Source organism: Leptonychotes weddellii, chromosome 4 (assembly GCF_054177405.1).
Source record: "Leptonychotes weddellii isolate Sample4059 chromosome 4, ASM5417740v2, whole genome shotgun sequence".
Classification (NCBI taxonomy): Eukaryota; Metazoa; Chordata; class Mammalia; order Carnivora; family Phocidae; genus Leptonychotes; species Leptonychotes weddellii.
In genome coordinates, this window is record NC_138372.1 from 93,824,200 (window position 1) to 93,849,776 (window position 25,577).

Genomic DNA, 25,577 nt, shown 5'->3' on the forward strand with positions numbered 1-25,577 from the left:
GCTATGGTGAGCGCTGTGAAGTGTGCAAGACTGTTGAATCACAGATCTGTACCTCTGAAGCAAATAATACATTATATGTTAAAAAAAAAAAAAAGAAGATAGCAGGAGGGGAAGAATGAAGGGGGGGTAATCGGAGGGGGAGACGAACCATGAGAGACTGTGGACTCTGAAAAACAAACTGAGGGTTCTAGAGGGGAGGGGGGTGGGAGGATGGGTTAGCCTGGTGATGGGTATTAAAGAGGGCACGTTCTGCATGGAGCACTGGGTGTTATATGCAAACAATGAATCATGGAACACTACATCTAAAACTAATGATGTAATGTATGGTGATTAACATAACATAATAAAAAAAACATATACCCCCCCCAAAGAAAAGAACCTAAACCATTTTCTTAGTCAAAGTACAAGCTATTCCTAATTGTTCTAAGAATCCACTATTTGTAATCTGAGAACCTTTGTTGGTGCTCAAAACGTTATTTGGCCCCTTATATTTGTTTTGTTCAGTATACTAATTTTGTGTATTTTAAATTTGTTTTTAATATACCTGTTTCTTAAAACATGAATATTTAATGTATCAAATACATTTTATTTATATTTCATAATTATATTTATCCATATTAAATATAGTTATATTTTCATTTTATATTATTTTAAAAATTTTAAACTTATTATATAACAAAAATTTCAGGGCTTTTTTCTTTCAACAAAAGTAATTACATGGGCGCCTGGGTGGCTCAGTTGGTTAAGCGACTGCCTTCGGCTCAGGTCATGATCCTGGAGTCCCTGGATCAAGTCCCGCATCGGGCTCCCTGCTCGGCAGGGAGTCTGCTTCTCCCTCTGACCCTCCCCCCTCTCATGTGCTCTCTCTCATTCTCTCTCTCTCTCAAATAAATAAATAAAAATCTTTAAAAAAAAAAAAAAAAGTAATTACATGACCTATATTCAAACAATAGAAAAGTATAATTTTTCTAAGTTGTAGCCCCCTAAACTTCTGGGAATGGTGGGCATGTTCTATATCTTATTGTGGGTGGTAGTTACATGGGTATATGTAATTGTCAACACTCATCAAACTGAACCTCTAAAATCCGGGTTTGTTATTGTATGTAACATACCTTAGCATAAATATATATATAGTTTTGTGTGATCCCAGCTCAGCCCCAGGGATTCTTGTTCATAGTTTGATACCTCTATTTATTCAGACCTTTTTTTATGTATAGTCTCACATTTATGTAGATATAGGTATATTTTTTTTAGCAAAAAAAAAAATAGGATTATACTCTACATACTGTTCTAAAGTTACTTTTTTCATATGACAGTATATCTAAGCCTTTTTCATGTCAGTATATATAGATCTCATTTTTTATGGCAGTTTCATGTTCCATTTAGTAGCCATGCTGTACTTTATTTTAATCAGTTCCTTATTATTGTACATTTGGATTGTTTCTGGTTTTTTACTCTTACAATGTTGCTGTATATTTGGACATAGTTATACTTGTGATACCTGAAATTAAAACATCTTTATTTCAATAATGTTAGCAATTCTAAGTTCCCAATCCCATTTTCACCATCTCTTTTTGCTCCATAGATCTTCAGATCCCTACCTGTTGGCTATAACATCTCTAAACAAGTTCTCGATCAGTATCTGACTCTACTGGCAGATGATCCAGTAAGTCTGTTTTTTCTTTTTTGTTTTTTCTTTCTCTTTTCTTCTGCTGTGTTTACGATTTATTTCTGCCACTGAAACCTGGTATCCTTCTTCTGTAGCCTCATTTTCTACTTAGCCAGCTCAGACAGTTTCTCTACCATCATCTGATAGGAGGGCTACCTGCTGCAGACTCTTGGCCAGATTTGCTCCTTTGGAAATGGAATCACTGGACTTCCCATTCAGTTAACACACTCTCTCTGTCTCTCTGTTTTTTTTAATAGCTAGAGTTTGTTGGAAAGTCTGGCGACAGTGGTGGAGGAATGTATGTCATCAGTATCCTTAGCAGTTATTTCCTTACAGTCAGGCAGCCTGAACTATGAAGAAGAATGGTGACTTAAGAAAAAAAATTGGATAATATTTAGTAGACTAAATAAGTCAGAAAATTGAACTAATACATTGATGATAAAAAAGTAAAAAGGACTTTTAATTAACCGAATTTTAGTTAAGCAAAACTCTGACTTAAATCCTAGTAAATTGAGTTATTGAAATACTTACAAACCATAAGTGAGACCAATGTGAAAAACAAAACAGCATTTCAATTTTGAATTAGAGACTTAGGATTAAAACTAAGATCACAGTGACCAGGCCAAAACATTACTGACCTTAATGCTCTACACGAAGACCTGCATAAAGCTCTAGGATCCCTAGCCACAGCCACTCTGGAGTCTGTCGTACAGGAGAGGTAAGAGGGTCAAGGGTCACCCTGCTCAGGGTTGGGGTCCACACTTTATTTGAATAAGCAATTTGATCATTATGTAAGCACCCAGTGTACCTACATCTTGGTGCATCTTGCCCATTTTTCCACTGGACTGCTACAGATCCCATCCACTACTGCTCTTCACCCTAAATACCCTAACGCTTAATTCCCAAAGATGCCAATTAACCAGGCTTCCTAAAGCCTTTACTTACAAATGCAGGAACTCAGGTACTCAGGTGAGTCAGTGGGCGGTGACTCCTTTATGATTAGCAGTACCATCATCAATCTGTGGAGTTGTGAAAGAAATCCCTGACCACTGTTCCTCTCTCTGGTCCTTCCTCCTTATATGGAAACAGCAACCGCCATTTGTGACTAGGAGCTAAAACTAATCTATGTTATGCCATTTGTTCTCTTTACTCCTTTCCAGGTTTGGGTCTCGCTGTGCCAGAATATTCCGTCTAGTTTTGCAAAAGAAACACCTGGAACAGAAGCAGGTAGAAGACTTTGCAATGATTCCAGCAAAGGAGGCAAAGGATATGCTTTACAAGATGCTCTCAGGAAATTTCATATCACTCCAGGTAACCAGTGGCATAACAGTCACCAAGCAGTGGAACTGGCCGAGAGTGAAAGAAACTTCCGAGGCAAACATCCTGAACCCCAAGCAAACTCTCTCTCCAGCTCTGAGACAGAAAAAAAAAGATTAACAGAGACATAGCAAGCACTTGAAAGAGAACTGGGAAGCTTTAAATGGCCTAGTTAAAAAGAGGCACAGCCAAGAAATCACCCCAGAATTGCCCTTTTTCCGTAGCTCCTAGTCCTTGTGATTTGTCCTTTCCTCAGGCCTTAAGTCTATTATAGATTAAATCTGCCAACAGTATCTATTGGGTCCTCACTGTGTGCACAGCCATGTGGTATGCCCTATGAGGAAACAGACAGAATGGATTAGGACATCAGAATCACAGTTCTGCCTCTGACCCAGTTACACTGAGCAAATTACCTACTATCATTTTTCTCATCAATAAAATGGTGATGGATGGTGGTAATAAAAATAATATGGTTTGCCCTAAAGATCAAATACAATCTACGTGGCATATAAGTGTTGCTCAGAAAATGTTAATTGCCTTCTCTTTCTTCCCCACTGAAGATGCCTACAGTCAAATAGAAAAAGCTCTCCATGTGGCTGATTTTGCTGTAAACACAGATACTGAATGACTGGGGAAGAGGAAAATATTAAATGAGAGAGCTGAGTCGTTCTGGATGGGACAGGTGTTTACTTGGCATTTCTGAAGAACAGTATGATTTCTTTTCTCTTTCTTTCTATGGACAAATAGGAAATTCCCAAAACGCCAGACCATGCCCCATCCAGGACCTTCTATTTATATACTGTGAACATCCTGTCAGCTGCCCGAATGTTGCTGCACAGGTGCTACAAGGTAATTTCTCTGGACCTTCTCCCCACTCCGTCCACACAGACACATCTCACCCTCATGCCCCCTTTAGCCATTTTACTTGAGCTACTTAAATAGAACCATGTGCATTTCTTGTCTTCTCTCCCCTCAGAGCATAGCCAACTTGATAGAAAGGAGACAGTTTGAAACCAAAGAGAACAAGTGAGTAGCATTTTCAGTTGAGTAATTACATTTTTCAAGGTCAAAGTCTTGAAGGGCAATTTCCTGTAGAAATAACCAATAGAGACAATAACTTGTCTAGTTGCATTGAATTATTGGCTTAGGTTGGCCTAAATCGTACATTAGTCTAAACTGTTCTGATATACCCCCAGTGAAATAATTTTGCAGATTAAATTTATCAGAAATGTACAAACTGGCATTAAACTTTACGTGCAGATGAGAGGCAGTGAGAGCTTCAGGGGTGAAGTCATATTTCTAGTTAAACTTGTAAAAACTGTCTTTGGAAGGTGGCAATATCCACTTTGACCAGGAACATGGGAGAAGAGGGAGTTATGCCGTAGGGCTAACGGGTGAAAGAATCACCAAGGCTAGGGGACATGCCTCAGAGTTGTGTTTGCCTGACAGGCGTCTACTAGAAAAGTCTCAGAGGGTGGAAGCCATCATTGCATCTATGCAGGCTACAGGTGCAGAGGAGGTACAGCTCCAAGAAATAGAGGAGATGATCACAGCCCCCGAACGCCAGCAGCTAGAAACCCTGAAGCGCAATGTCAACAAGTAAGCATCATAAATCTCAAACCTATGTTTCAAAATACCTTCCAGACAAGTCCACCTCAATACCCTGCTACCCCTCCAGCCTCACCCAAGCAAACCTAAACTCACTCTCTTCTTCCCCAGCTCAATTGGCAGAACTTAATCCACCTGTTTTCCTAAGCTTAAAAACTCTGAAAGCATTTCAGCTTCTACTGCCTTACTACACACTCTTGTTCACCAAGTCTGTTGATTTAACTTCAGTAATGTGTCTCAAATCGGGCCTTTCATCTTGGTCCTCATGCAGGCCTTCATCACTTCGTTCCTAGACCTTTGCAGTCATCTCCCCCTTCATACCATCTCTTACAATGCTCTCGATGCCATCCTCCATGGCCTCTAATCTCAAATAATGAATGTTCTGTCTGGGCAAATGCTTTCACTTTTTCTTTCTTTTTTTTTTTTTTTCAAAGATTTTATTTATTTGAGAGAGAGAATGAGAGAGAGCACATGAGAGGGGGGAGGGTCAGAGGGAGAAGCAGACTCCCTGCTGAGCAGGGAGCCCGATGCGGGACTCGATCCAGGCACTCCAGGATCATGACCTGAGCCAAAGGCAGTCGCTTAACCAACTGAGCCACCCAGGCGCCCTGCTTTCACTTTTTCACTCAGGTTGGATGCCAGTGAGATTCAGGTGGATGAAACCATCTTCCTGTTGGAGTCATATATTGAGAGCACCATGAAGAGACAATGACCCAGAAGAAGAGCCTTTCTCAAAAACTCTGGGGAGATTGGAAGGAAAAATAAAGGAGGCGCCTGATGCAGTCTTTGCAGTGAGATACATTGCCGATTCTTTTTTTTTTTTTAGATTCTATTTATTTGAGAAAGTGAGCAAGTGTGTGCACGAGAGAGAGAGAGCAGGAATGAGCAGGGGGAGAGGGAGAAGCAGACTTCCCACTGAGCAGGGAACCCGATGTGGGGCTCCAGCCGAGGGTCCTGGGATCATGACCTGAGCCAAAAGCAGATGCCCAACCGACCGAGCCACCCAGGTGCACCCATTGCTAATTCTTATACTGAAATGCCCTCTCTATCCGTACTGCCCAGAATACACCAGAAAGTTTGACATGTTTTTTATTTTTATTTTTATTTTTTTTAAAGATTTTATTTATTTATTTGACAGAGAGAGAGAGACAGCGAGAGAGGGAACACAAGCAGGGGGGAGCGGGAGAGGGAGAAGCAGGCTTCCTGCCGAGCAGGGAGCCCGATGTGGGGCTCGATCCCAGGACCCTGGGATCATGACCTGAGCTGAAGGCAGACGCTTAACCGACTGAGCCACCCAGGTGCCCTGACATGTTTTTTAAGGTTTGCTGATCCCGTCTTATCCCCATCACTGTATTCTCCCCTCATCAGATCTCAGTGGGGGAAGAAAGGACCTTAAATCAACCAGATTAATCATCTATCAGATGTATCATTTCCCACTAAGAAGTCAGCCAGGCCTGTGTTTGAATATCCGTGTCAGTGGAAGAAATTTCTTCCTAAGCAGATTGTATTCTCAAAAGGCTATACCTGTTCTTTATTTTGTTAAGTTGTAATCTCTCTCTCTCTCTCACACAAACACACACACACAGTGTAGGGAATGTGAAAGACAACCACACAGAGGGGAATAAAAGCTATTTTCAGGACTAGCAGGTGGACTGGCCCCAGCATTCACACTAGAATCTATGGCTAGAAGACATTTGCCAGCTCCAGGCTTCTAGCACATCTGAAACTGTGGATGTAAGCCACTTAGCACAATGCCTGGCATATGGTAAGCACTCAAGAAATCATTGCCTTCCTCTTTTCCGTGGTTTCTTAAAAGCAGCAATTCTAAGTTTTCTCTTTCAGTGGCATGATGTAATTTGTCCCAGCAGCTTCAGTTCATTTAAAGCAGGTAGGTGCTGTTATAATCTCTTTGGTTTCCTCTTGCCAATGTCCATTCTCTCTAAATCATTAAGAGTAATGAATTAATCTAATTCATCAATCAAGTGCCAATTAATTGCTAGCCATTATACTGGATATAATATATCAAGATAAGTAAGTTGCGATCTCTGCTTTCAAGCCACTCACCATTCTTTACTGAGCATCTGTTAATGTGCCCAGGACTGGGCTAGGCTTTAGGGATACAAAGATGAATAAGCCTTGCACACATAGCCTAGTGGGAGGAGACAAATAAATACAAGGAAATACTTGGGGGCTGTAGCAAAAAAGTATTATATACAGAGAGGCAAGAGGGAGAAGGGTCAGGCAGGAAAGGGAGTGCAGAGAAAGTGACAATCTGTCTTTTGAAAGATGAGGATTTGCCAGGTGCAAGGGGAAAGGGATCCCAGAAGGAAGCAGAGCCTGGTTCCAGGAAGAACTGCAAATAGGATGTGACTAGAAAATAGGGCTTAAGTCCTGCCAGCACTGCGGCTAGACAGCCGGCAGGAGCAAGGGTGGGCGGGCGTCCTCACTATACTCTGCTTATTAGTAGCTTATCTTCTCCTGAGCAGTGGGAAGCAAGATGATGAGATTTGTGTTTGAGAAAGATCACTCTGGAAGAACCCTAGGGAATGAACTGGTAGGGGAAGGACTATATGGAGACTTGCAATGATATCTCAGGCAGAATATGAGGAAGGCTAGGACTAGGAACAGTGGAGGCTAGAGACATGCGAGAAAGTTTAAGGAGGTAGAATCTGCCGCACTGAGTTGCCATCTGAGTGAGAAGAAAGACAAGGGAGGGGTCAAGAATGTTTCCTGGGTGTCTGGCGAAGAGACGTAATCAATTCCAGGTGATACCTACTAGAGCCGATAGGCGTGGAGTGCTGCAGAGGGGTGCTTATATAGTACACGGCCCGTGGCTGGCGGAAGGTGACATGTGAGTTGAGAAATCATCCAGTCTGAATCACTCTCCTAAACAGAGAAGAGAGGAAAAAAGAGGAGCTGAGGATTTCGAGGTTTTCTTCTGTCATTTACTATAACATTGCCCCTCCGGCTCATCCCCAAGTGTTCCGCCTAAATTTGCCACGGCCGATCGCGGAAGCCCGCCTTCCCTCCGACCCCGGCGAACGCTCCGAGGGGCGGCGCCGCTGGGCCAGCAGAGGGCGCCAGGCGGGCCGCGGGCCCCGAGCCGCGTCATGGCCGCCGCGCGGGTGCTGCTGATCCTGGCCGGGCGCCCCGTGTCGCCGAGGTTCGTGCAGAGTGTGTGTCGCCTCCTGGGCGCCGGGCCAGGGCTTGGGCCGTGGCCCACTCACTGCGGCTTGAAGCGAGGACGACTAGTCCTCTCAGACGGGCCATTCCCAGGCGCTTCGACCAGGCTTCCACTCCAGGTCGGAGAAGGGGGACCCGGGGTCGGGGGGCAGGAGTGGGGTCGGGTGGGAGCTGGCGCGAGAGGCCTGGGGGCAAGGATCGACCAGACTCGACCTCCTACCCCACCGCGCGGCGTCGCCCGATTTTTGCCCGGCTTCTGAAGCCTTAACCCAAAATGGCTACCCCCCCACCCCCGCCAGCGACCCCCTTTCTGCCCTTTTGTGGCACTGGACCAGCAGCAGCTCAGGGCTCTGGGGGCTGAGCTGCCCACGAATCGAGGTGTGGACCTGGGTGTGGCCATCATGCTGCAGTCCAGCGACCAGACTGTCTTGTTAACCCGAAGGACACGCACCCTCAGCGTTTCTCCCAACCTCTGGGTACCCCCAGGTGAGTGCCCTGAGAACAAGATCCCAAGTTCAGGGAGGAAAGGGGCCCTTCACCAACAGTGGTATTCCCAGTCTCAGAAGGACAGAGAGGCAGGCCCAGAAACGTGGTATGTCCCCTTTTCACAAGGAGTTGCAATGGCATCTGTTCCCCCGGAGGGCATAGTATAAATAGTGCACAGTGTTTCCTGACCAAGAACACCCCCACTTATCGCTTGGTCCCACTGTTGTTGCAGGTGGGCACGTGGAACTTGATGAAGAGGTAACCAGTCTGCTAACCCAACCAGAGACCTCTGTCTGGGGCTGCCTTGGGTGTGGGCTGAGGGAGGGACAAAGGACTTGGGACATGTTTCTCTTATTGAGAGAAATGTCTGGGACCAATGCTGTCTCGTTTCCAGCTGCTGGACGGAGGGCTTCGAGAGCTTTGGGAGGAGAGTGGACTACAGCTGCCCCAGGGCCAGTTCTCTTGGGTCCCTCTGGGATTATGGGAGGTGAGACAGGAACCTGGAAAAGGTCCCTTCCTTATTTAACCAAAAGCCCTCAACAACTTCAAACCCACCGAAGCCTATAGAACAGCCGTACCTGTCTTGGCCGCAGGAGAAACGATTGACAGTGGGTGGGAGTTTGGAGTCCCCAAACCCACAATCCCCACCTGTGTGCCTCCTGCACCATCTCTACCCTCCACTTCCTCAGCTGTGTTTACAAAGTCTCGACAAGAGATAGGAAGTTCTCATCTTTGCTGTATTCTCTCTTAGTCTGCCTACCCTCCTAGGCTGAGCTGGGGTCTCCCCAAATACCATCACATCATTCTCTATCTACTCGTGGTCTCCCGGGAATCACAGCAGCAGCTGCAGGTAGGGCTGGCAGTGTAGGAAGGAAATGCGGGTTGAGACCCAAGCAGACTAGTTCTGTGACTAGGGTGGCGGGTGGGGGGCAGTCAGAGATAACCAAGAAATCCAATAGCCTCTCCCCTTGTCCTTGCCCCAAGTCTCTCTCCATTCCACCTGTGGGTAGGCTGCGGTCAAGAACAGGCCTCCTAAGAGAGGCCATGGCTCAGGGATCTACCTACCTATCTGGCCCAGGCCCGGATCCAACCAAACCCAAGTGAGGTGAGCGCCTTTATGTGGCTGGGACCAGATGTAGCAGCTGCAGTGGCTGCCACAGAGGATGGGACAGAGACACCCAGACATCTCCCCCAGGAGCTACCACCCTCCATCCTGTAAGAGCTTTTGCCTGACCCTCCAACACACCAACACACATAGTCATTGGGAAGTTCTGCTTCTCTCCCCTCCCCAGGGGGGAGTTTTGGGTCATGGGGGACATTTAGGGAGTGGGTTGGTCAGCTGATGATGAAAGGGGCACATGAGCAAGGACACTGTCCATCCAACTCCAAGGGTTCCTGCTCTAAGCTGGCTAGCACTGACCACCTGGGTTCGAGTCCCACTCCCCCAAAGGGACAAGTTATTTAACCCTCCTTGAACCTGTTCCTCTCTGTAAAATGAGGGCATCGTCCATCCATCACTCTCCTGCCGTGGCTGGGAGGGCTCTGTGGAAGAGGGCTAAGCCACAAGGCACAGCCCAGACAGGAGCTGTCGTCATGCAGTACGGCAGAACTAGAGGAGGACGGAGGAGCTCGACCCCTGGCCATGCCCGTGTCCACGCTGCTGCGAACGACCCCAACCACGGATGAAGGCAAAGAGAGGGTCAGCTCTGGGACCAAGTTTGCCCTCGGGCTCTGGCTGCAACATCTGCGCAGGTAAGGGTAAAGGACTTGAGGGCCCTGCAACATTGGGCTGAACGCTCTATGAGGGAGAGGAAGGAAGAGCAAATGGCCCTGGAGCTCCTCAGTGGGACACCCCTCCCACGTGAAAGTGGGCCCAGGGCCTGCAAGGAGGAACAGAACATGGGCCCCTCCCCCCAAACCAGGGCTCTGGAAAGGGAAGTGCATAATCCCCTCCCCAGCCCCCCTCTGAAACACTCACACACATTCACAACTTTTATTATGGGTAAGAACTTTGCTACAACTTTGACAATAAAAAGTAAAATTACAACATAGTTACTAGGCCCTGGAGGAACCTAAAAAAGGAGAATGGGGAGAGCATGAGGTCTTCCCACCTCCCAGAAAAGGTGCAGAATGAGCCAGACCTAACCATGGAGCCATGGGCCTCTCGAAGCTCATGCCCCAAGCTGGTCAGCATATGAAACATTGTGAACTTAAATATATAAATAGAGATCCAGGCAATAGGCCAGGCCCTGCTCCCAAACCCCTGGGGATCAGGGCTAAGGCCTTATCTCCTCCTCAGTCATACTGGGAAATAGGAAGCAGGGGAAATCATCTTTGGAGTCTTTTGGTTTTTCTTGTTTATGTACAAAAAAATCTGCAACCCAAAATAGAGTTCTTTGTCCATATGTCTGCCTGTCTCAGCTTCTCCACCTGTCTGGCCAAAGAGAACGGAATGGACATGAAGAGACAATGGATGTGGGGAAGGAACAGAACCATAGGTTTGGTGAAGAGAGGGCATCTAGGGGACAAGAGGAAGGCCCTTTCCCCATGAGGCTCTAGCCAATTCGGCCCTTCCCCCAACTCACACCCCATCCCGCGTGCCTCCCACTGCCTAGGTTAACATACCCAAAGGAATGTGCCAGCCATCTAAAGAACATTTCCAAAAATAGAACCCAAATGTCCTTAAAAAGAGGTTAAATATTAACCCTTTGGGTGCTGGCCTTGTTAGGCAGAGAGAAGGCCAAACACAGGATACCATGAAGGTCTTTCTTTGACCTTGGCCAAAGTCCCCTGAGGGGTCAGAGTGGCCCGGAGTCTGGACTCCACAGCATACTTGCTCAGTGGTGGGAGGCAGTGAAGTTTCCATCATCCAGGGGACTCAGTCCAGGGAAATGATGTCTGATCGGCAGCCAGTCAAAGAGGGACCTGAGGACAGGGGTCCTCCAGGCCCCTCCCTCAAGGCCCCCCCTGGGGCCACAATGCTACTGACGCGGCCAGGAGGGGGTGCTGGAGTGGTGCTGCGGTGAGAGCTCCCCAATGTGGGGGCTAGTGGGCCCAGGAAGTGGGAAGGGGTCCCTCGGTACTGGAAGAAGTGGCCAAGGGCATCCTGTTCATCTATCGAGGTGATGACGGAGGGACCATAGTGCTGGGAGGAATCAAGGGCACAGTTTAAGATTTTCTCCTGACTTCACCCACTTCCCAGTCACTCATCTCAGAAATATCCTGGGATAAATCAAACCCTCTGGATCCCCAGATACCCTCTGAGAAGCAGGGGAGACTCTTTTTTTCCCCTACTTCCCCACCCCACCCCTACCCCACCCCACCCCTATCCGCTGCCTTGAGACAGTCCCTCCAGCTTGCTAGGTTCTTGGCCTTGTGGGCGTCTGAAATGCATGGAATGTCTGGCTGGGGCAGGCACAGTGCTCAAGTGCACATGGGTGTGTGTGGGGGGTGGGGGGCCTAAGTGGAGAGCAGTCAGGGCAGAATTCTAAAAACTCGAAACAGAACAGTAACAGGGTATCAAAGTAGACATGGGTGAGAATCTGAAGAAGCACCAGTAGGGTCTAGTAGGGAAATAAACTGCCCATACCCCCTCTATCCCCCAGCCCCTGCCTTCCCTCACAGAGAAGCAGATTTAGGTCTTAGGGGAAAAAGGGGCGGGGGGCATCGGTGCCTAGAAAGGAAGCTTCAGGGATCTGATAGCTTCATGGGAGAAGGAACCACTTACCTGACTGTCAGTCTGGAGGAAAGAAAATAAATCTAAACCTGGTAAGAAAAGAAAAATCAGAATCAATCTCCTGTCTGAACCCTTCATGGCCAAAAAAACCTAAAGTCCCTTGGATTGTAGCCTTTGCAAGAGAGCCAGAAGGCTTTGAAAAGGAACAGGGGTTCTGATCTGGTTTGGGGGCAGCTGTGGCAGCGAACAGCCCACCGTGTGATCAGTGTCCTACCTTGGATATCGGCCCCCAGTGGGAAAGCAGGTGGATACTCATGTAGCGGGAGACTGGACAGGAAATCCCCGCCCAGCGTGCCCATAGCAGGGCTCCGCAGCACCGAAGATGGCTGGTGACCAGATGTCAGGACTCTGTGAGGAGAGAGGAGGAACTGGGGCAGCCAGCGAACGACAGATGCCCTCACCCAGCTCAGCCTCCTGAGCCCCCTCTCTGCCCCAGGGTTTGTCCAGTGAACTGAGAGCATTCCTGACTTCTTCCTCTGCCCCTTCTGGCGTGGACTCAGCCTATTTCCTCATACCCTTTGCTTCCAGGTAGAGCCGGGATGGCAGCTGAGGTGACAGGACAGTGCTTTTTGGTCGGGGGCAGGTCCTCCTCATCCGATGAACTCTCTATTGTCAAGTCAATAACTTCAACCTTCTTCTTATTCTCTGATGGATTGCCCTCTTGGACTGGGCTGTACTGGAGGCCTGCGGGTGGTAAGAGGACTGTGTCTCAGAGATGAGGTCATCTGAGATGTAGTTCAGCTCGGGGACGGGGAGTCACTCACCATCCAGCCCATACCCTGGCGGGGGGCAAACCTCAGATGCCTCCTTCTTGGGTTTCATTGGGCACCAGGATCCATCTTCCATGAACTGGATCTCATCACAATCCGAACAGGAATTAAGTATCTCCATGAACAAGCTGGGGGAAGGGGAGAGATGGGAATTCATGGGGCTGGGAGATGGCTGGAAACAGTAGCCGGGGAGTTCTGGGACTCACCTCTCTGAACCTGTTTCCTCGTCTGTAAAATAGGGACATTATTCACTCTACTCAACTCTCTTGAGTTGTCGGAATCAAATAAAGTAAGGTAATATAAAAGAGATTTGCCAACTTTAAATGCTAAGTTTTCCAAAAAATACATTCTAAGCACGTTTCATATAGTACTTGTGACAAAACAAAAGGAACACAGATACAGAACTCCATAAACCATCTCAAAGAGGGCACTGGGAACGGGGACCGTAATTTAGGCTCCGGATGGGGGTTAGGACTAGCTAGATCAGTACATCCAGACCCTCAGAAGAACTTTTCCTTACCATGGTCAGTGAGAGGTCAGGTAGTTGTTCTAGGAGATACATTGTATCAGTTCAATACATTGATTCTGCCACTTACTAACAATTACAACTTTGAGCAAGATCATCTCTCTAGGTCTCAGCTTCCTCACCTGTAATGACCATACCCATCTCACAAGGTTAATTATGAGGATTCAGTGAGATGAGGCATGCAAAGTGTGCAGCATGATACCTAATGCAGTAAATCCTCAATGTTGGAAATATATACAATTGACCGTGAACAACATGACGGTTAAGAGCACCTCACACAACCAAAAATCCATGGATGAGGCGCCTGGGTGGCGCAGTCAGTTGGAGCATCCGATTCTTGGTTTCGGCTCTGGTCTGGATCGAGCCCCATGTCAGGCTCCACTCTGGGCATAGAGCCTGCTTAATGTCCTCTCCCTCTCCCTCTGCCCCTCACCCCCCCACCCCACACTCTCTCCCTCTTTCTCTAAAGTAAATAAATAAATCTTTTTTTTAAAAAGTCTTTACTGTTTAAAAAAAAAAATCCATGGATAACTTTTGACTTCCCCCAAAACTTAACTAACAATAGCCTACTGTTGACCAGAAGAAGCCTTACCAATAACATCAACAGTCAATTAACACATATTTTGTATATGTATTATATACTGTATTCTGATAATACAGTAAGCTAGACAAAAGAAAAATATTAGAAAAATCATAAAGAAGAGAAAATACATTTATATTTACTGTACTGTATTGAAAAAAATCTGTGTATAAGTGGACCCATATTGTTCAAGGGTCAACTGTATATTATAAAGGTGAAAAATTATATATATACATATACATATAAAGGGATTGATAGGTTAAGAATTGGGGTTCCTGGGAGGGCAAGGAAGGTCTCTCAATATACAGAAGGGGGGGTGTCCCTAGTGGATGTCCTAGGTAAGAGGAAGCAGAATGCAGAGTGGCCCTACCCATCAATGATAAGAGATTCATAGGGAGCCTTCTTGTCACACACAGGACATGTCCATGTTGGCTTCTTCTCATTCATCTGTAGATAAAGGGCAGCATCGAAGCTCTGCAGGTGGGCACAGGTGAGGGCACGACAAGGGACTGTCAGGCGCATCTTCCCTAGCTGAGAAGAGACGAGTTCTCTGGTCAGAGTCCCTATATCCCAGGAAGCCTCACTCTGGTAGCCCTAGGAGCCCTCATCTGGGTCCAGAGTTTAACCCAACCCTCCTCCCCCTTCTCATCTCCCCTGTACCCACCGGGCACATGAGTGACACCCGGAGACTTGTAGTGGCCACCTCACTGTCCGGGTCAGCGGTCAATTTCTCCTTGACTGAAACAAGAATGAGGCCAGAGCCATGGGGTCAGCAAATTTGGAGATGAAGCCCAGGAGGCGGTGAGGCCAGAAGCAGACGGCTCTGGCTGAGAGGCAGCTGGGCAGAGTGCCGTTGGGGGCCAGTGGGATGTCACGTTGAGGATGGTCTTTGGGGGCCAGTGGGATATCACATGAAGACTGGGTGTGAGGGAGAGATTTCCCCATCCCTGAAGATACTTAAATACAGCTGGGTGACATTTTGGCAGAGATGACTTAGAGGGAACTGAAGCATCACAAGAGGGTTAGATTAGATGATCCTTAAGACTCTTTCCAGGGGTGCCTGGGTGGCTCAGATGGTTAAGCGTCTGCCTTCGGCTCAGGTCATGATCTCAGGGTCCTGGGATCGAGCCCCACATCGGGCTCCCTGCTTGGCGGGGAGCCTGCTTCTCCCTCTCCCTCTACTGTTCTCCCTGCTTGTGCTCTCTCGCTCTCTCTGTCAAATAAATAAATAAAATCTTAAAAAAAAAAAGACTCTTTCCAGTCTAAAGAAGCCATACTCCAGCAGGGCTGGAGGCAGGGTCTGTGAGGCGCAAAGCAGATGTATAATTGAGAATGCAAGGGTGTCACTCAGTGCCTGGGAAGGGGCTGACTTCTCAACCATGAAGACTGGTACGGGGATAGGGGGAGGGTTGGAGTCCATGTGTGACATGAGGTATACTGTCATGAGATGGGGATGGGTTTGATTATAACGGCTTGAGGACCAGGAAGATTTGGATCCAAATCAGAGTGGGAAAGGGGGGCAGGATGTTACTCACTCAGTGCCCGAGAGTGGTCTGGGTTCCGGATACCCTTTGCTCTGAGTTTTTGTAGAAGGGTCCCTGCAGTCAACTGTCTCACCAGGTACACAGACAAGGAGTAGTTCTACTTGGAGGGAGGGGGAGGCAGTTAGCCTCTGCCCTGCACATCACCACCCCAACCCTTTGTCCCATGAGGACCACAGACAACAGGTTAAGGCAGAAAGACCCATAAAGAGGAAGATGTTTCCCCAACCCAGGACACGGGATGATGCCCCCTCACACCCTGCAGGCTTCTCTAGGTTCCCTGCCCCAGCCCTGCTCACCCGTCCAAACTCAGATGACCAGTTGACCACGATGGTGTTGGGAACAGTGGCCGAGAGACGAGCTAGAGGTGTGATGTTGATGGGGCGGCTAGGCCTCTTGGGCTCAGCCCCATTCTTGGTAGGGGGAAGGTAACCCTGGGGAAGGGAGGGAATGGTCAAGACATCTTGTCTCAGGTTACTCACTTGCTGGAGGGAAGAGCAGCTCACTCACTGACCAAGGACATGGGGGGGCCCCATTCAGTGACTCACAAAACTAAAGCATTACCTAGGGTTGTATGTGGGGTACATTCCTGGGGACAAAGGACAGCTTATTCGTTGACCAGGGAAATAAAAACCTACTCCCTGGGTTCCTGAGGAGGAAGAATAGGGATGCCCCACTTCTTCCAACTCTCAGCTCTGAGGTCATCACTTCAGAGAAGTCTTCCCTGAACCTTTGGGTTGAACTAATGTCCCTCCTCTGGGTTCTGATAGAACCCTTGTGCATCAGCCCCATCTTAGTATTCTCTAGGTTGTACTAATCCCTCAGTAAACTGAGTACCTACTCTGTACCCAGGCACTGTGCTAGGCATGTCTCTTTCATAATAGGTTTGTATTTAACATTTAAGAACTGAAAGAGGAAAGGGGTCACTGCCAGAAAAAGGGAAGAGCATTTACCGGCAGGGGGCATAGTTTCCCATTGACCTTGACGAAGAGGTTGGGGGGAAAATAATCCTCCTGGGGGCAGCTGGTCTCACAGAGACAGAACCTAGTAAGAGAGGAGAAAAGATGAAAGGGTGGGGAAGGTAGTCTCTTGAGCTGAAGCTGGCAGAAAGGCAGGGCATCTCAGTCCATCACAGATGTCTGCAGCTGTAACCCTCAGCAGCCAACGAGAGCCCCAGGGTTGGGGTGGACGGGGCAGAGCAGGGCTATCTCCTAGCCGTGTCCGTCATACCCTGATTTCGTCCCCACTCCCAACAGGAGCCCAGCCGGGAAGGAGGAGGAGGATCGACTCACCTTAGCTGCACTTGTATAGTATAGTCACATTTGGCTCCTGGTAGAACCTCTCTGTGACAGGGAAGGAGAGGGAAGCATGTCAGGATGTGGCCCCCAGAGGGCAGGGCTGAACAGTCAGGGACGCACAAGACAATGAGACAAAGCAGGTGCAGGAAGATGGACAGGCAGGAGAGCAGGACAGAAGAGAAGAAAGTCAGAGAGCAGAGTCCAGGGGTAACCATCCCAAGATGAGGTGCGAGGGCTGGGAGAGATGTACCTGGATGTGAGAATCTGCTGCACTTGCTGGGGTGTGAGGGCAAAGGTAAAGTGCGCCTCTTCAAAACGCTGGCTAGAAGTGGACGCTGAGGACACAAAGGGGCAGTTATTCCTGAGCCCATGACAGGCAGCCACAGACGCTGCCCCCATCCCAGGCTGCTGATCCCACAGGACTAAAGCCTAAAGAAAGGCTTGGGCAAGAGGTATGGATCAGGAAGACTGAGGAAGACGGAGCCGTACCGAGGGTGGTGGGCCGGATGAGCTCCCCATAGACTTCATAGAAGGGCAATGGTTTCATGGTGACATCAGGGTGCACGGGCTGGGGCAGAGGGGGGTGCATGTCCACTTCACGCTTGGGGCCCAGCAGGGTGCCAGGGGCCAAGAGGGCTGGGGGAATGGGAGCCAGAGGACCAGGGGAGCCGACAGGAGGGGTGCCAGGGGGCAGAGAGAGCAGGGAGAGATCAGAGGGCCCCAGGGTCTTCCGGGGAAAGCGCCGGCGGTAAAGCTCCTTGATCTTCATCTGGACACTGGGGGCACAGCTGGACTTGAGGAGGTGCAGGGCCTTGGCCAGGAGCTCGTGCTTCCGTCCACTCTTGTTCCGGCCAGCAAAGCCGAGCAGCACCTGAAGCTCAGACACCCGGAAGCTCATCACCATGTGCTGCGGAGAAGAGAGACACTCGAGAATACTGCCAAGGGTGCTGGGGCTGAGCTACCAAGTAGCCAATGCCCCTCCCCCCTACCCAGCACTCATCAGAAAGATGCTCTGCAGCCAGTGGATGACTGCCAGACAGCCAATCTAGCCAAAGGGACATCTCAGGCCCATTCAGCAACCCTCAGGTCAACCTTACCACTAGCCCCCAGAGCTTGAGTAACCCTATTTCCCCATGCCTGTAAGTCGGCCAGGTGGGGCAGCGTGCAGACAGCAAGCCATCCACAGGCACACTGATGAGTCCACTTCGGCCTCCTACCTCCATCCCTGCCTTGAGCCTAGACGCTCCTTTAAGCTGCTTATCTCCTCTCCTGCTCTTTCTCAGACTCTCAGACCCATCCCAGCCTCCTGGGAAGAGGCTAGGAGACAGGGAGAAGGAGGGGGAGAAGAGGATTCAGGCCAGACAGCCCCAAGGGGGAAGAAAGGGGGCAGGTGGCTGAAGGATTGTGCCCGAGGCACACCCCTCCCAACACTTCAAGCCACCTCAGCTATTTTCCCCAAGCCTCTGTAGTGTTTGTGGCCAGGGTTTTCAGGTCAGGGTTCAATGCTTGTAACTCCCCCAAATCCTTTCTAAGCATCATTTACATAAACACCCCTCCCTCGGTCCTATTTTTCTGGAAGGCAAAAACGACCAAAACGGTGCAAAGGGGTTAATAGTAAATCACCGAGTCCAGGTTACCTTCTTGTTTATCTGTTTACTCCATCTGCCAGGAACTAATATCCTGTTTCTCCCCTACATAGGGAAATGAGTGATCCTCCCCCTCCATAGCGGTGAAAGAGGAGAGGGCAAAGCTCTAAGCAGAGGCCCTGGGAGGATGAGGAGAAGGCGTGGGGCCCCTGAGCCAGGGTGCAGAACTGCAAGTTCTCCTAAAGGCAGCTGGGCCCAGTGACTAGACCTCAAGCCCGCCAAGGACTATGGCTCCATTTCAAAAGGCAGAACAAAGCCAGGAGGCAGGGGGATGAACCCAGTGGTTTTTTAAGGTTCTGTGAGATGTCCTCGGATACGGTTACCCTGAAGACTGTGTGGCAGTAGGAGGGCACCAAAAGCTCTCTCCTAAAAGGACACCCTTCTGTGAATCTCTGGGAGACCCTGTCATGGGCAGGCCTTGCTAGCCCTCCACAATTCGCCCCCTCCCAGAAGGCTTTATGGCTTTGGGCCCCTTTTGAGGAATGTGATGAAAAACTTGTTCTTCTATCTTTCTCCCACCCTTATTTCCTCTGTCCTGTTTTTATTTCTCCATTAGCTTTGTCAAGAACCTCCCCCTTCCCATCCCATAGTTTCACACTCCTCTGTCTCTGCCCAAAGACACGGGCTCACTAAGGCAGCGCCTTCCTCTGAGCCTCCTGGATGCTTCTGCCCCACCCCTCGATCCAACCGCCCGCACAGCCCCGCCCCCTAGATCTCAGCCGCCTACTGGTACTTCCCAAGGCTCGGGTCCCAACAGCAGCCCCAAAGCTTCCATCCTCTCTGCTGCATCTCCCCAGGAGCCTCCCATACATCTGCCCCCCAGTCCCATCCCCACATCTGCCCCCTACTGTCGCATCTCTTGGCCTCGATCAATTCGCCCCCTACGCCTCTGTAGCAGCTTTTACCCCTGGTCCTCCTCCTACATCTGCCCCAACTACCAAATCCGACTTCTACCCCTGCGTCCCCGCCCCCTGCGCCTCGGCCCCCAACAGCTGCAATTCCCCTCGGCCCCACCCCTACATCTGCCCCGCGGCCCCGCCCCCGGAGCCCGGCCGCAGCCCGGTCCTCGCCCACAGCCACTTCGCTCCCACCCCCAGCAGCCAGTCTCCGCCACGTCTCCAGCCCCCACCCGAGCCCTCAGCACCCAGTCTCGGTCGCTTCCCTGACTCGGCGTACCGCCGGGCTCAGTCCAGATGGGGATGGGGGAGGGGGCCGGTACCTTTAATTCGCCCAGCTCCGCCATCTTGAGACATCGCAGGCGCCCGAGCCCGAGCCCGAGCTCAGGCCCAGGGACCGGCGCACAACTCTCCACCCCAGCGCCGGCCGCAAATGCCGCCTGCTCCGCCCCGTCCGGCCCCCTACACCTCCCCTTCCCGGCCCCGCCCGCCGGGCTCCGGACAGGCCCCAGCCTCAGCCCCTCCCTCGACCGCCGGACCCGGCCCCTGCACGTCTTTGGCCCGGGTGCAAGACCGGAGGGAGTGTAGCCCGAAAGATCGCGGGGTTCCCGGGGGTAATGAAGAGGAGGCGGACCCGAAGTGCCTGGGGGAGGGGGCTTTGCCACGCCAGAGCTGGGAGGGGATGAGCTTTTAGGGAGCCAAAGATACTTGAAATATGGAGGGAAAGTATCGAGAACTGCTAAATCTAAGAGAAATGGGGGAGGGGTGGCGAAGTTGGAGCGAATACAGTCATCTCCTCTACAAGTTTAACCAGCTAAAGTCAAGAGTTCTACCAACTCGGGAAATGGGTGAGATCTGATCCATTTCAGAGAAGCTATGGAGTTGTGAATAGTTCATTTCAAGACGGCTATTCTCAATCCTTCGCCCCCCATCCCCACCCGCCACCCCCCACCAACCAACTATAGTGTTGCTCGTGGTCCCGCGGTAGGACTCAAACTCGGCAGCAAAAAAGTTTGGTGCGATGAGCGGGACTTACCAGCACGGTTGCAGGGAGCGGGGAAGGGGCTCGGGAGGCTCGGAGGGTGGGCTGGGGAGGTGGGGGGAGGGGGCCGGCGCCGCTCCCGCCGTCTACAAGGCTGGAGGTCGGTCCGGCAGCTGGACGCTGCAGCCGCAGCTCCGCCCGGACGGGAGCTCCGCCCGGCCCCGCGCTGGGGCCGGGGCCGCCCCCTCCGGGGTGAGCCCGCCAGGACCGCCGCCACTGAGGGAGGGGGCGGAGTCTGAGGCGCGAGAGGGAGGGACTCGGAGCCCGGCGCTGAGCGATTAACTCCTCGAGTGAGCGGGTCAGAAGGGAGGACGTTCTTGGATCTCATCATTCTCGCTCTTGCTCTGACCCCTTGAGCTGGTGTATCGGCCTGGGGTGGAGTCATGCTGCAAATAAGGCCGGATGGACAGGCATCTGCCTGCATAAAGAAGTTCCTACTTGGAATGAGACTCTTCTCCCTGGGGGAAAGCCTGGGCTGCTAGAATCCAAAGTGTACCTAAGCCCCAACTCTACCCGTGGTCCCTCACCCCCTACCCCAAATAGACCATCACCAGAGACCGCACGCCTTTGGTGTAGCTGAAGGTGGACGGAGGAGAGGTTTTCTTACCTCCAAGAGTCATCTTTCTGCCCCTCTCTGAACTGCCTACTCTTCTTCCAAAGCCTTTGACCTTCCAGAAACCCCATTCTCAACCAAGCTAATCACTCACATGCAGGTACCATGAAAGCACCAATTTTAGTTTACCCAAACTACATACTGGAAAAACTCATAGCATTTTATAGTTAGTTGGCTGGGACTTAAGCAATAATGTCATTTGTTCAACAAACATTTGAATGCTGTTCAGAGATTGTTAGGTGCTGAGGACATAAAAAGCCTTGCAGGAGCTCTCAGTCTAGCAGTGGCAGCAAGACAGTTAAACCTATAATTGGCATAAGAATAATTAATAATAAATAGTATGAATAACCCTCTCATTTAGCTTAAACCTTCAGTATAATCCTTCCCAAGAGACCCCATCCAAGCCACAAGAATGAAGGTACCAGCCTGGCATTATCCCCACATACCTGCTGACTTGGACCATGCCCAACTACTTTGTGGATTGTGTCCCTGGGGAAGATGTGCACCTCTCCTGACACTCAGGTTCTTTCCCTGATGCTTTCCTGCCAGCAATGGTGGGACCTCAAGCTAAACTCAAGCTCAAGTATTTGGTTCTAAATCCCAACTGCCCCCACCAACGCTTGAGTCTTCATCAGGCCCCGAGCTCATTTTTTTGTTCTGTTCAGCCCTCTGGGTCAAAAGTTACTATGGATTAGTTTGTATCTTCTAGAATTTTCAGTGATTTGGATGGAAGGAGGATAGAGAGGATTTAAAAAAAAAAAGAAGGGGGGATACTCTGGGAGTGATAGACATGTTCATTATCTTGTGTGATGGTTTTATGGGTATATACATATGTCAAAACTTATCAAAGTACATGCAGTTTATTGAATGTCAATTATTATAACTCATTAAAGCTGTAAAAATGTAAAAGAAGAAAAGAAAGTCAACCTCACCTTGAATCCTAGTGGTTTCATAAAGGAGAGATCTCCTTTAATAGTTAATTTGAGGTTGTAAGTTCCAGCATCCCTACAGGATAACTGAAAAGTAGGAGGCAGCGTGCCTGAATTTGATCCTGTATCCCAGCTCAGCAAGGACAAGAATCTTTTCTGTGATGCTCACTCTCTATCCCCAGTGCCTGGCCCATAGTAGACTCGTTCAATATCAGTTTAATGAATTAATATTATCAGACGAAGGAGGGAAACTACAAATCAAGACCAAGTTCTGATTGAAGGCATTCAAAGACATAGTCTGACCCCATCGTGGTGACCAAGCTTCACTTACTGTCACCCATATACTCCTACAGCTGAAGCCTGAAGAACAAGAGGGGAGAGAAACATGAGTAGGGAATCCCTACCTAAGTCCCATTAGACGGACAGCCTAGGAGGAATAGGGAGAAGAGTAGGACCAGAGTTACTTTAGGAAATAAAGATTTATGAAATTGAGGAAAATTTCAGGGCTTGGGGTTGTTGGGGTAAGCGTTTATGGGGTTGTATAGAGGGAGACTGTTTGGAAAGACCAGGGGCTGGGTAACGTTCCATCCTGTGTTAGCATTCACATCACTGAGCATTCCCGTAGCTCAGCCATCCTGGGATCAGCTTCCACTACCAGAGCTGCCTCCTGACGCACACTTGAACTTAGCCAAACAATCTCCCCCTGTGTGGACCCCTCTCTCTCAGCAGTTTTTTCATTCTTCCCACCCCACACTCCATAAATAATAAGGATTGCAACAGTCCTTCTATATTCTTTGGTAACTCGAAGAACCAGAAGGAAAAGAGAGGTTCTCTTCCCCTTCATGGAAATGACTTGGATCTTTCTGATGCCCTTCCTCTGGCAGCTGTACCCTCTCTTTCGCCATCAACCCCTCCGGTCTCCATTCTTCCTGCCTTAAAGCAGTCTTAGGCCTGTCCACACAAATCCCAAAGCTGACCCTCGTCTTCTCTAGGACGTGATCTACACAGCTGCTCTCTTCTGGGCCAAACCCCCCTGCAGCCCTGGGGTGGCCCCCTGTCTTCTGCGGCAGCCCCTCCCCACTCTCCTCTCAACCCAGTCTGGCTCTTTACCGCCAAACCGTGGCCGACCCAGCAAAACCCAGCAGGGGGCGGGCTGGGAGAAGGAACCAGGAGGGATCCAAACTGCAGTTCCAGACTGGGGAGGAATTCGCTTCCTCTCTCTCACCTAGCAGTCTGGCTGGTAGAGGGACAGGAAGGGGAGGAGACCCATGGGAAGTGGCCAAGAGAGATACATTTTTTTCAGTCTAACAGAACTGGAGACAGGAAGCCGTCTGAGTATCCTTTCCTCCCTTTCCCAGGAATCCGACTTTTCACCCCACTTTGTACCTGGGCAAAGAACACGGACCATGTGAGCCCTTGTGCCTCAGATCTAGATGCATGGTTTGACATACGATCAAATATTTTAGATTGTACAGCTTGAAGGAAATCCAGGCCTCTCAATTTCTCTTCCTTAAAAAAGATTGTGGACGCAGGAATCGCAAGATAGAGAAAAAAGATTAGAGACAGATTTGAGAAAGAGACAGAGTGTCAATCTCCATTTTCATAGAGAGCTGTTTTTCAAACGTGGGTCTTGGCCCATTAGTGGGTGTATTGTGAGCGATATTTTTTCAGTGGAGTAAAACAGCAGAGAATATCATCGAATGAAAATAGTAAGGGTAAATATCATTTCAGGTATATGCACTACGATATAAAGTGTATTTCTTACTGTGGATCATAAAGTTTGAAAGCTGCTGACTTTTGGGGCCATTTGTGATCAAAAAGGAATGAGAATGAAAAAGATTCTTTCCCTCCCTCCCCTTTAAGCAGAGAAAACCATGACACCCAACACCACACTGTCTCCTGCTTTATTTTCCATAGAGCTGGCCTCCATGTGCACCTCCTCTGGTCTCATCAGTGCTGATTCCAGGCTTCAGGTTCTCAGGTCTGGGGTCCATAATGTCAGGTGAAACCCCACGCCCCCATCCCCACCACCTGCCCCCCCCCCCAGCCCCGCCCTCCTCCACAGCCTGGTGGAGTCTCTGGCAACCAGGGACGCTCTTACTCCCTGAAAGAAGAAATTTAAGGGTGAAATGCACACACTTCCATCTCCTCGGCGTCCTCCCGCCCATGCCAAGCCACAAAAGGGGATGTCATCCAGCTGGACAGAAAAAGACAGCCACGTGCACAGGGGCAGCAAGAAGAGCCGGGAGTGACTATCCTCTGAATGAATGGTAGGAGGATGAAGGAGAGAGTCTGGGCTTCATAGAGTCCCACCCTGGCAAACAACTTCTTACCACTCTGCCACCATGGCTGCCTCTAGCCTGGGCCTTAGGAGAGCCGCTCAGCAAGTCTTTTCAGTCCCCATCATCCCACGTCAGCCCCCTTCAGTCTGCCTGCTCCCTGATTCCTGCCTCCACCCAGGGAATCCCCAGACTGTGTCTTCTCAACCGACCTCCCTTCAAATGCTTCACGCCCCACAGGGCTCTCCAGGGTCAGCCCCCACCGCATGGGGCAAAAGGAGGCTCCAAGTCCCGTCCCTAAGCCTATTTTCCCAAGACCTTTCTCCAGGCTCCTTCCCTCATCACCTTGACCCACAACTCACCACAGAGAACTCGCACGTCCCTCAGGGCACCAGCTGCCTCACTCCGCCTGGATGCTGAGGATGCGCAGCAAGATATTGTACACATCTTGTTCCATGTAGCCCTGTAAGTGGGAGGAAGGAAAGAAAGGGAGATGAAGAACAGGAAATGAGGAGAGAAGGCAAGGGAACCTTCTGTGGTTTAGTGGAATGCTATTTCCTCTGTGCCTTGGTTTATGGTGTATGACTTCTCTACGGCTGTCTCCTAGTCTTTACAAGGAAGATAATGATGTCTACTTGCCGGGACTGCTGTGAGGGTTAAAAAAACAATGAATATGAAGCAGAGCACCTGATAGACAACAAGTGTTTGATTCTTTGTAGTTAACATTCTTCCTAATAAAGGAGCAAGCCACCCATCTCTTCTTCCTTGGTGAGGGATAATTTGGCTCAGGATGAAACAGTAAAGGCATAAGGGACAGGAAAAGGCCTTCCAGTGGACCAGGGAATTGACAAGGAGGGGCAAACACCTCTCCCCCCTCACATTCATTGATCTATTGAATGAGATCCAGAGACCTGGCATTGGAACATCTAAAGTTCAGGTTTCCATGAAATGACAGGTATATTCAGGTAAGAGGAGGGATCCCAAACGCAACATCCCCCGCCCAGTGCACTGTCTCTACCTCCTTCCGTGCTCACCTGAGCAGCATTCAGCAGATGGTTCCTATAGGTGGAGATGATCTCTTCGTGGTTCTTTTGGGAATCCTGGGAGCGAGCATCAATGAGAGATCATGTACCCACCCTAACACACCTACCCTGACACCCCCCCCACCCCCCGCAGCATGAGGAACAATAGAATGAAGTGGTCAGCTGTTGGTGGGGATGCAAACTGGTGCAGACACTCTGGAAAACAGTATGGAGGTCCCTGGAAAAGTTCAAACAGAACCACCCTAGGACACAGCAATCGCACTACTAGGTATTTATCCAAAGGATACAAACATAGTGATTCAAAGAGCCACCTGCACCCCAATGTTTATAGCAGCAATGTCCACAATAGCCAAACTATGGAAAGAGCCCAGATGTCCATCCATCTACAGATGAATGGATAAAGATGTGGTATATA

The 25,577-nt window shown here is 49.6% G+C and overlaps 4 protein-coding genes across 18 annotated transcripts in view; 2 read left to right on the forward strand and 2 right to left on the reverse strand.

The window, feature by feature from the left end:
* Positions 1-5,389, forward strand: part of POLR3C (RNA polymerase III subunit C) — an 11,557-nt gene extending 6,168 nt beyond the window's left edge. For 5 of the 6 annotated variants that reach the window (XM_081815824.1, XM_081815823.1, XM_081815825.1 and 2 more), the window contains 8 exons: positions 1,586-1,666; positions 1,927-1,978; positions 2,327-2,387; positions 2,830-2,980; positions 3,734-3,835; positions 3,963-4,012; positions 4,436-4,585; positions 5,225-5,389. In XM_081815824.1, the coding sequence (XP_081671950.1) occupies positions 1,586-1,666; positions 1,927-1,978; positions 2,327-2,387; positions 2,830-2,980; positions 3,734-3,835; positions 3,963-4,012; positions 4,436-4,585; positions 5,225-5,306 (729 nt within the window). In that variant the 3' untranslated portion in view covers positions 5,307-5,389. The remainder of the gene's footprint in view (positions 1-1,585; positions 1,667-1,926; positions 1,979-2,326; positions 2,388-2,829; positions 2,981-3,733; positions 3,836-3,962; positions 4,013-4,435; positions 4,586-5,224) is intronic. The other variant, XM_081815827.1, reaches the window with a different exon arrangement.
* Positions 5,390-6,392: 1,003 nt separating this feature from the next.
* Positions 6,393-20,448, reverse strand: PIAS3 (protein inhibitor of activated STAT 3). 3 transcript variants are annotated; one of them, XM_031024603.2, is made up of 15 exons: positions 19,580-19,724; positions 17,204-17,621; positions 16,965-17,049; positions 16,709-16,759; positions 16,370-16,460; positions 15,716-15,850; positions 15,411-15,516; positions 14,540-14,613; positions 14,246-14,406; positions 12,764-12,897; positions 12,515-12,683; positions 12,214-12,347; positions 11,991-12,028; positions 7,371-7,480; positions 6,393-6,533 (listed from the first exon to the last, which is right to left on the reverse strand). In XM_031024603.2, coding segments are annotated over exons 1-15 (1,731 nt in total). In that variant the 5' UTR covers positions 19,604-19,724; the 3' UTR covers positions 6,393-6,532. The 3 variants fall into 3 exon arrangements, with proteins under 3 accessions (XP_030880463.1, XP_030880461.1, XP_006730198.1); XM_031024601.2 differs by lacking the exons at positions 6,393-6,533; positions 7,371-7,480; positions 19,580-19,724 and adding exons at positions 10,243-11,408; positions 20,293-20,448; XM_006730135.3 differs by lacking the exons at positions 6,393-6,533; positions 7,371-7,480 and adding an exon at positions 10,243-11,408.
* NUDT17 (nudix hydrolase 17) lies at positions 7,480-13,074 on the forward strand. 7 transcript variants are annotated; one of them, XR_004074601.2, is made up of 8 exons: positions 7,480-7,896; positions 8,077-8,263; positions 8,496-8,521; positions 8,658-8,750; positions 9,015-9,113; positions 9,342-9,478; positions 9,763-10,015; positions 12,528-13,074. XR_004074601.2 is itself a non-coding variant. In XM_081815835.1 (8 exons), exons 1-8 carry the CDS (start codon positions 7,705-7,707, stop codon positions 12,529-12,531), a joined length of 849 nt encoding a protein of 282 aa, XP_081671961.1. In that variant the 5' UTR covers positions 7,480-7,704; the 3' UTR covers positions 12,532-13,074. The 7 variants fall into 7 exon arrangements, 4 of the variants coding, with proteins under 4 accessions (XP_081671961.1, XP_006730199.1, XP_081671963.1 ...); XM_081815835.1 differs by having other exon boundaries at positions 9,274-9,368; positions 9,863-10,015; XM_006730136.3 differs by having other exon boundaries at positions 9,863-10,015.
* Positions 20,449-23,730: 3,282 nt separating the features above from the next.
* ANKRD35 (ankyrin repeat domain 35) overlaps positions 23,731-25,577 on the reverse strand; it is a 17,118-nt gene continuing 15,271 nt past the window's right edge. The window contains exons 12-14 of one of the 2 annotated variants that reach the window (XM_081815821.1): positions 25,154-25,219; positions 24,482-24,582; positions 23,731-23,944 (exon numbers count right to left, since the gene is read on the reverse strand). In XM_081815821.1, coding sequence (XP_081671947.1) covers positions 24,520-24,582; positions 25,154-25,219 — 129 coding nt within the window. In that variant the 3' untranslated portion in view covers positions 23,731-23,944; positions 24,482-24,519. The remainder of the gene's footprint in view (positions 23,945-24,481; positions 24,583-25,153; positions 25,220-25,577) is intronic. The other variant, XM_081815822.1, reaches the window with a different exon arrangement.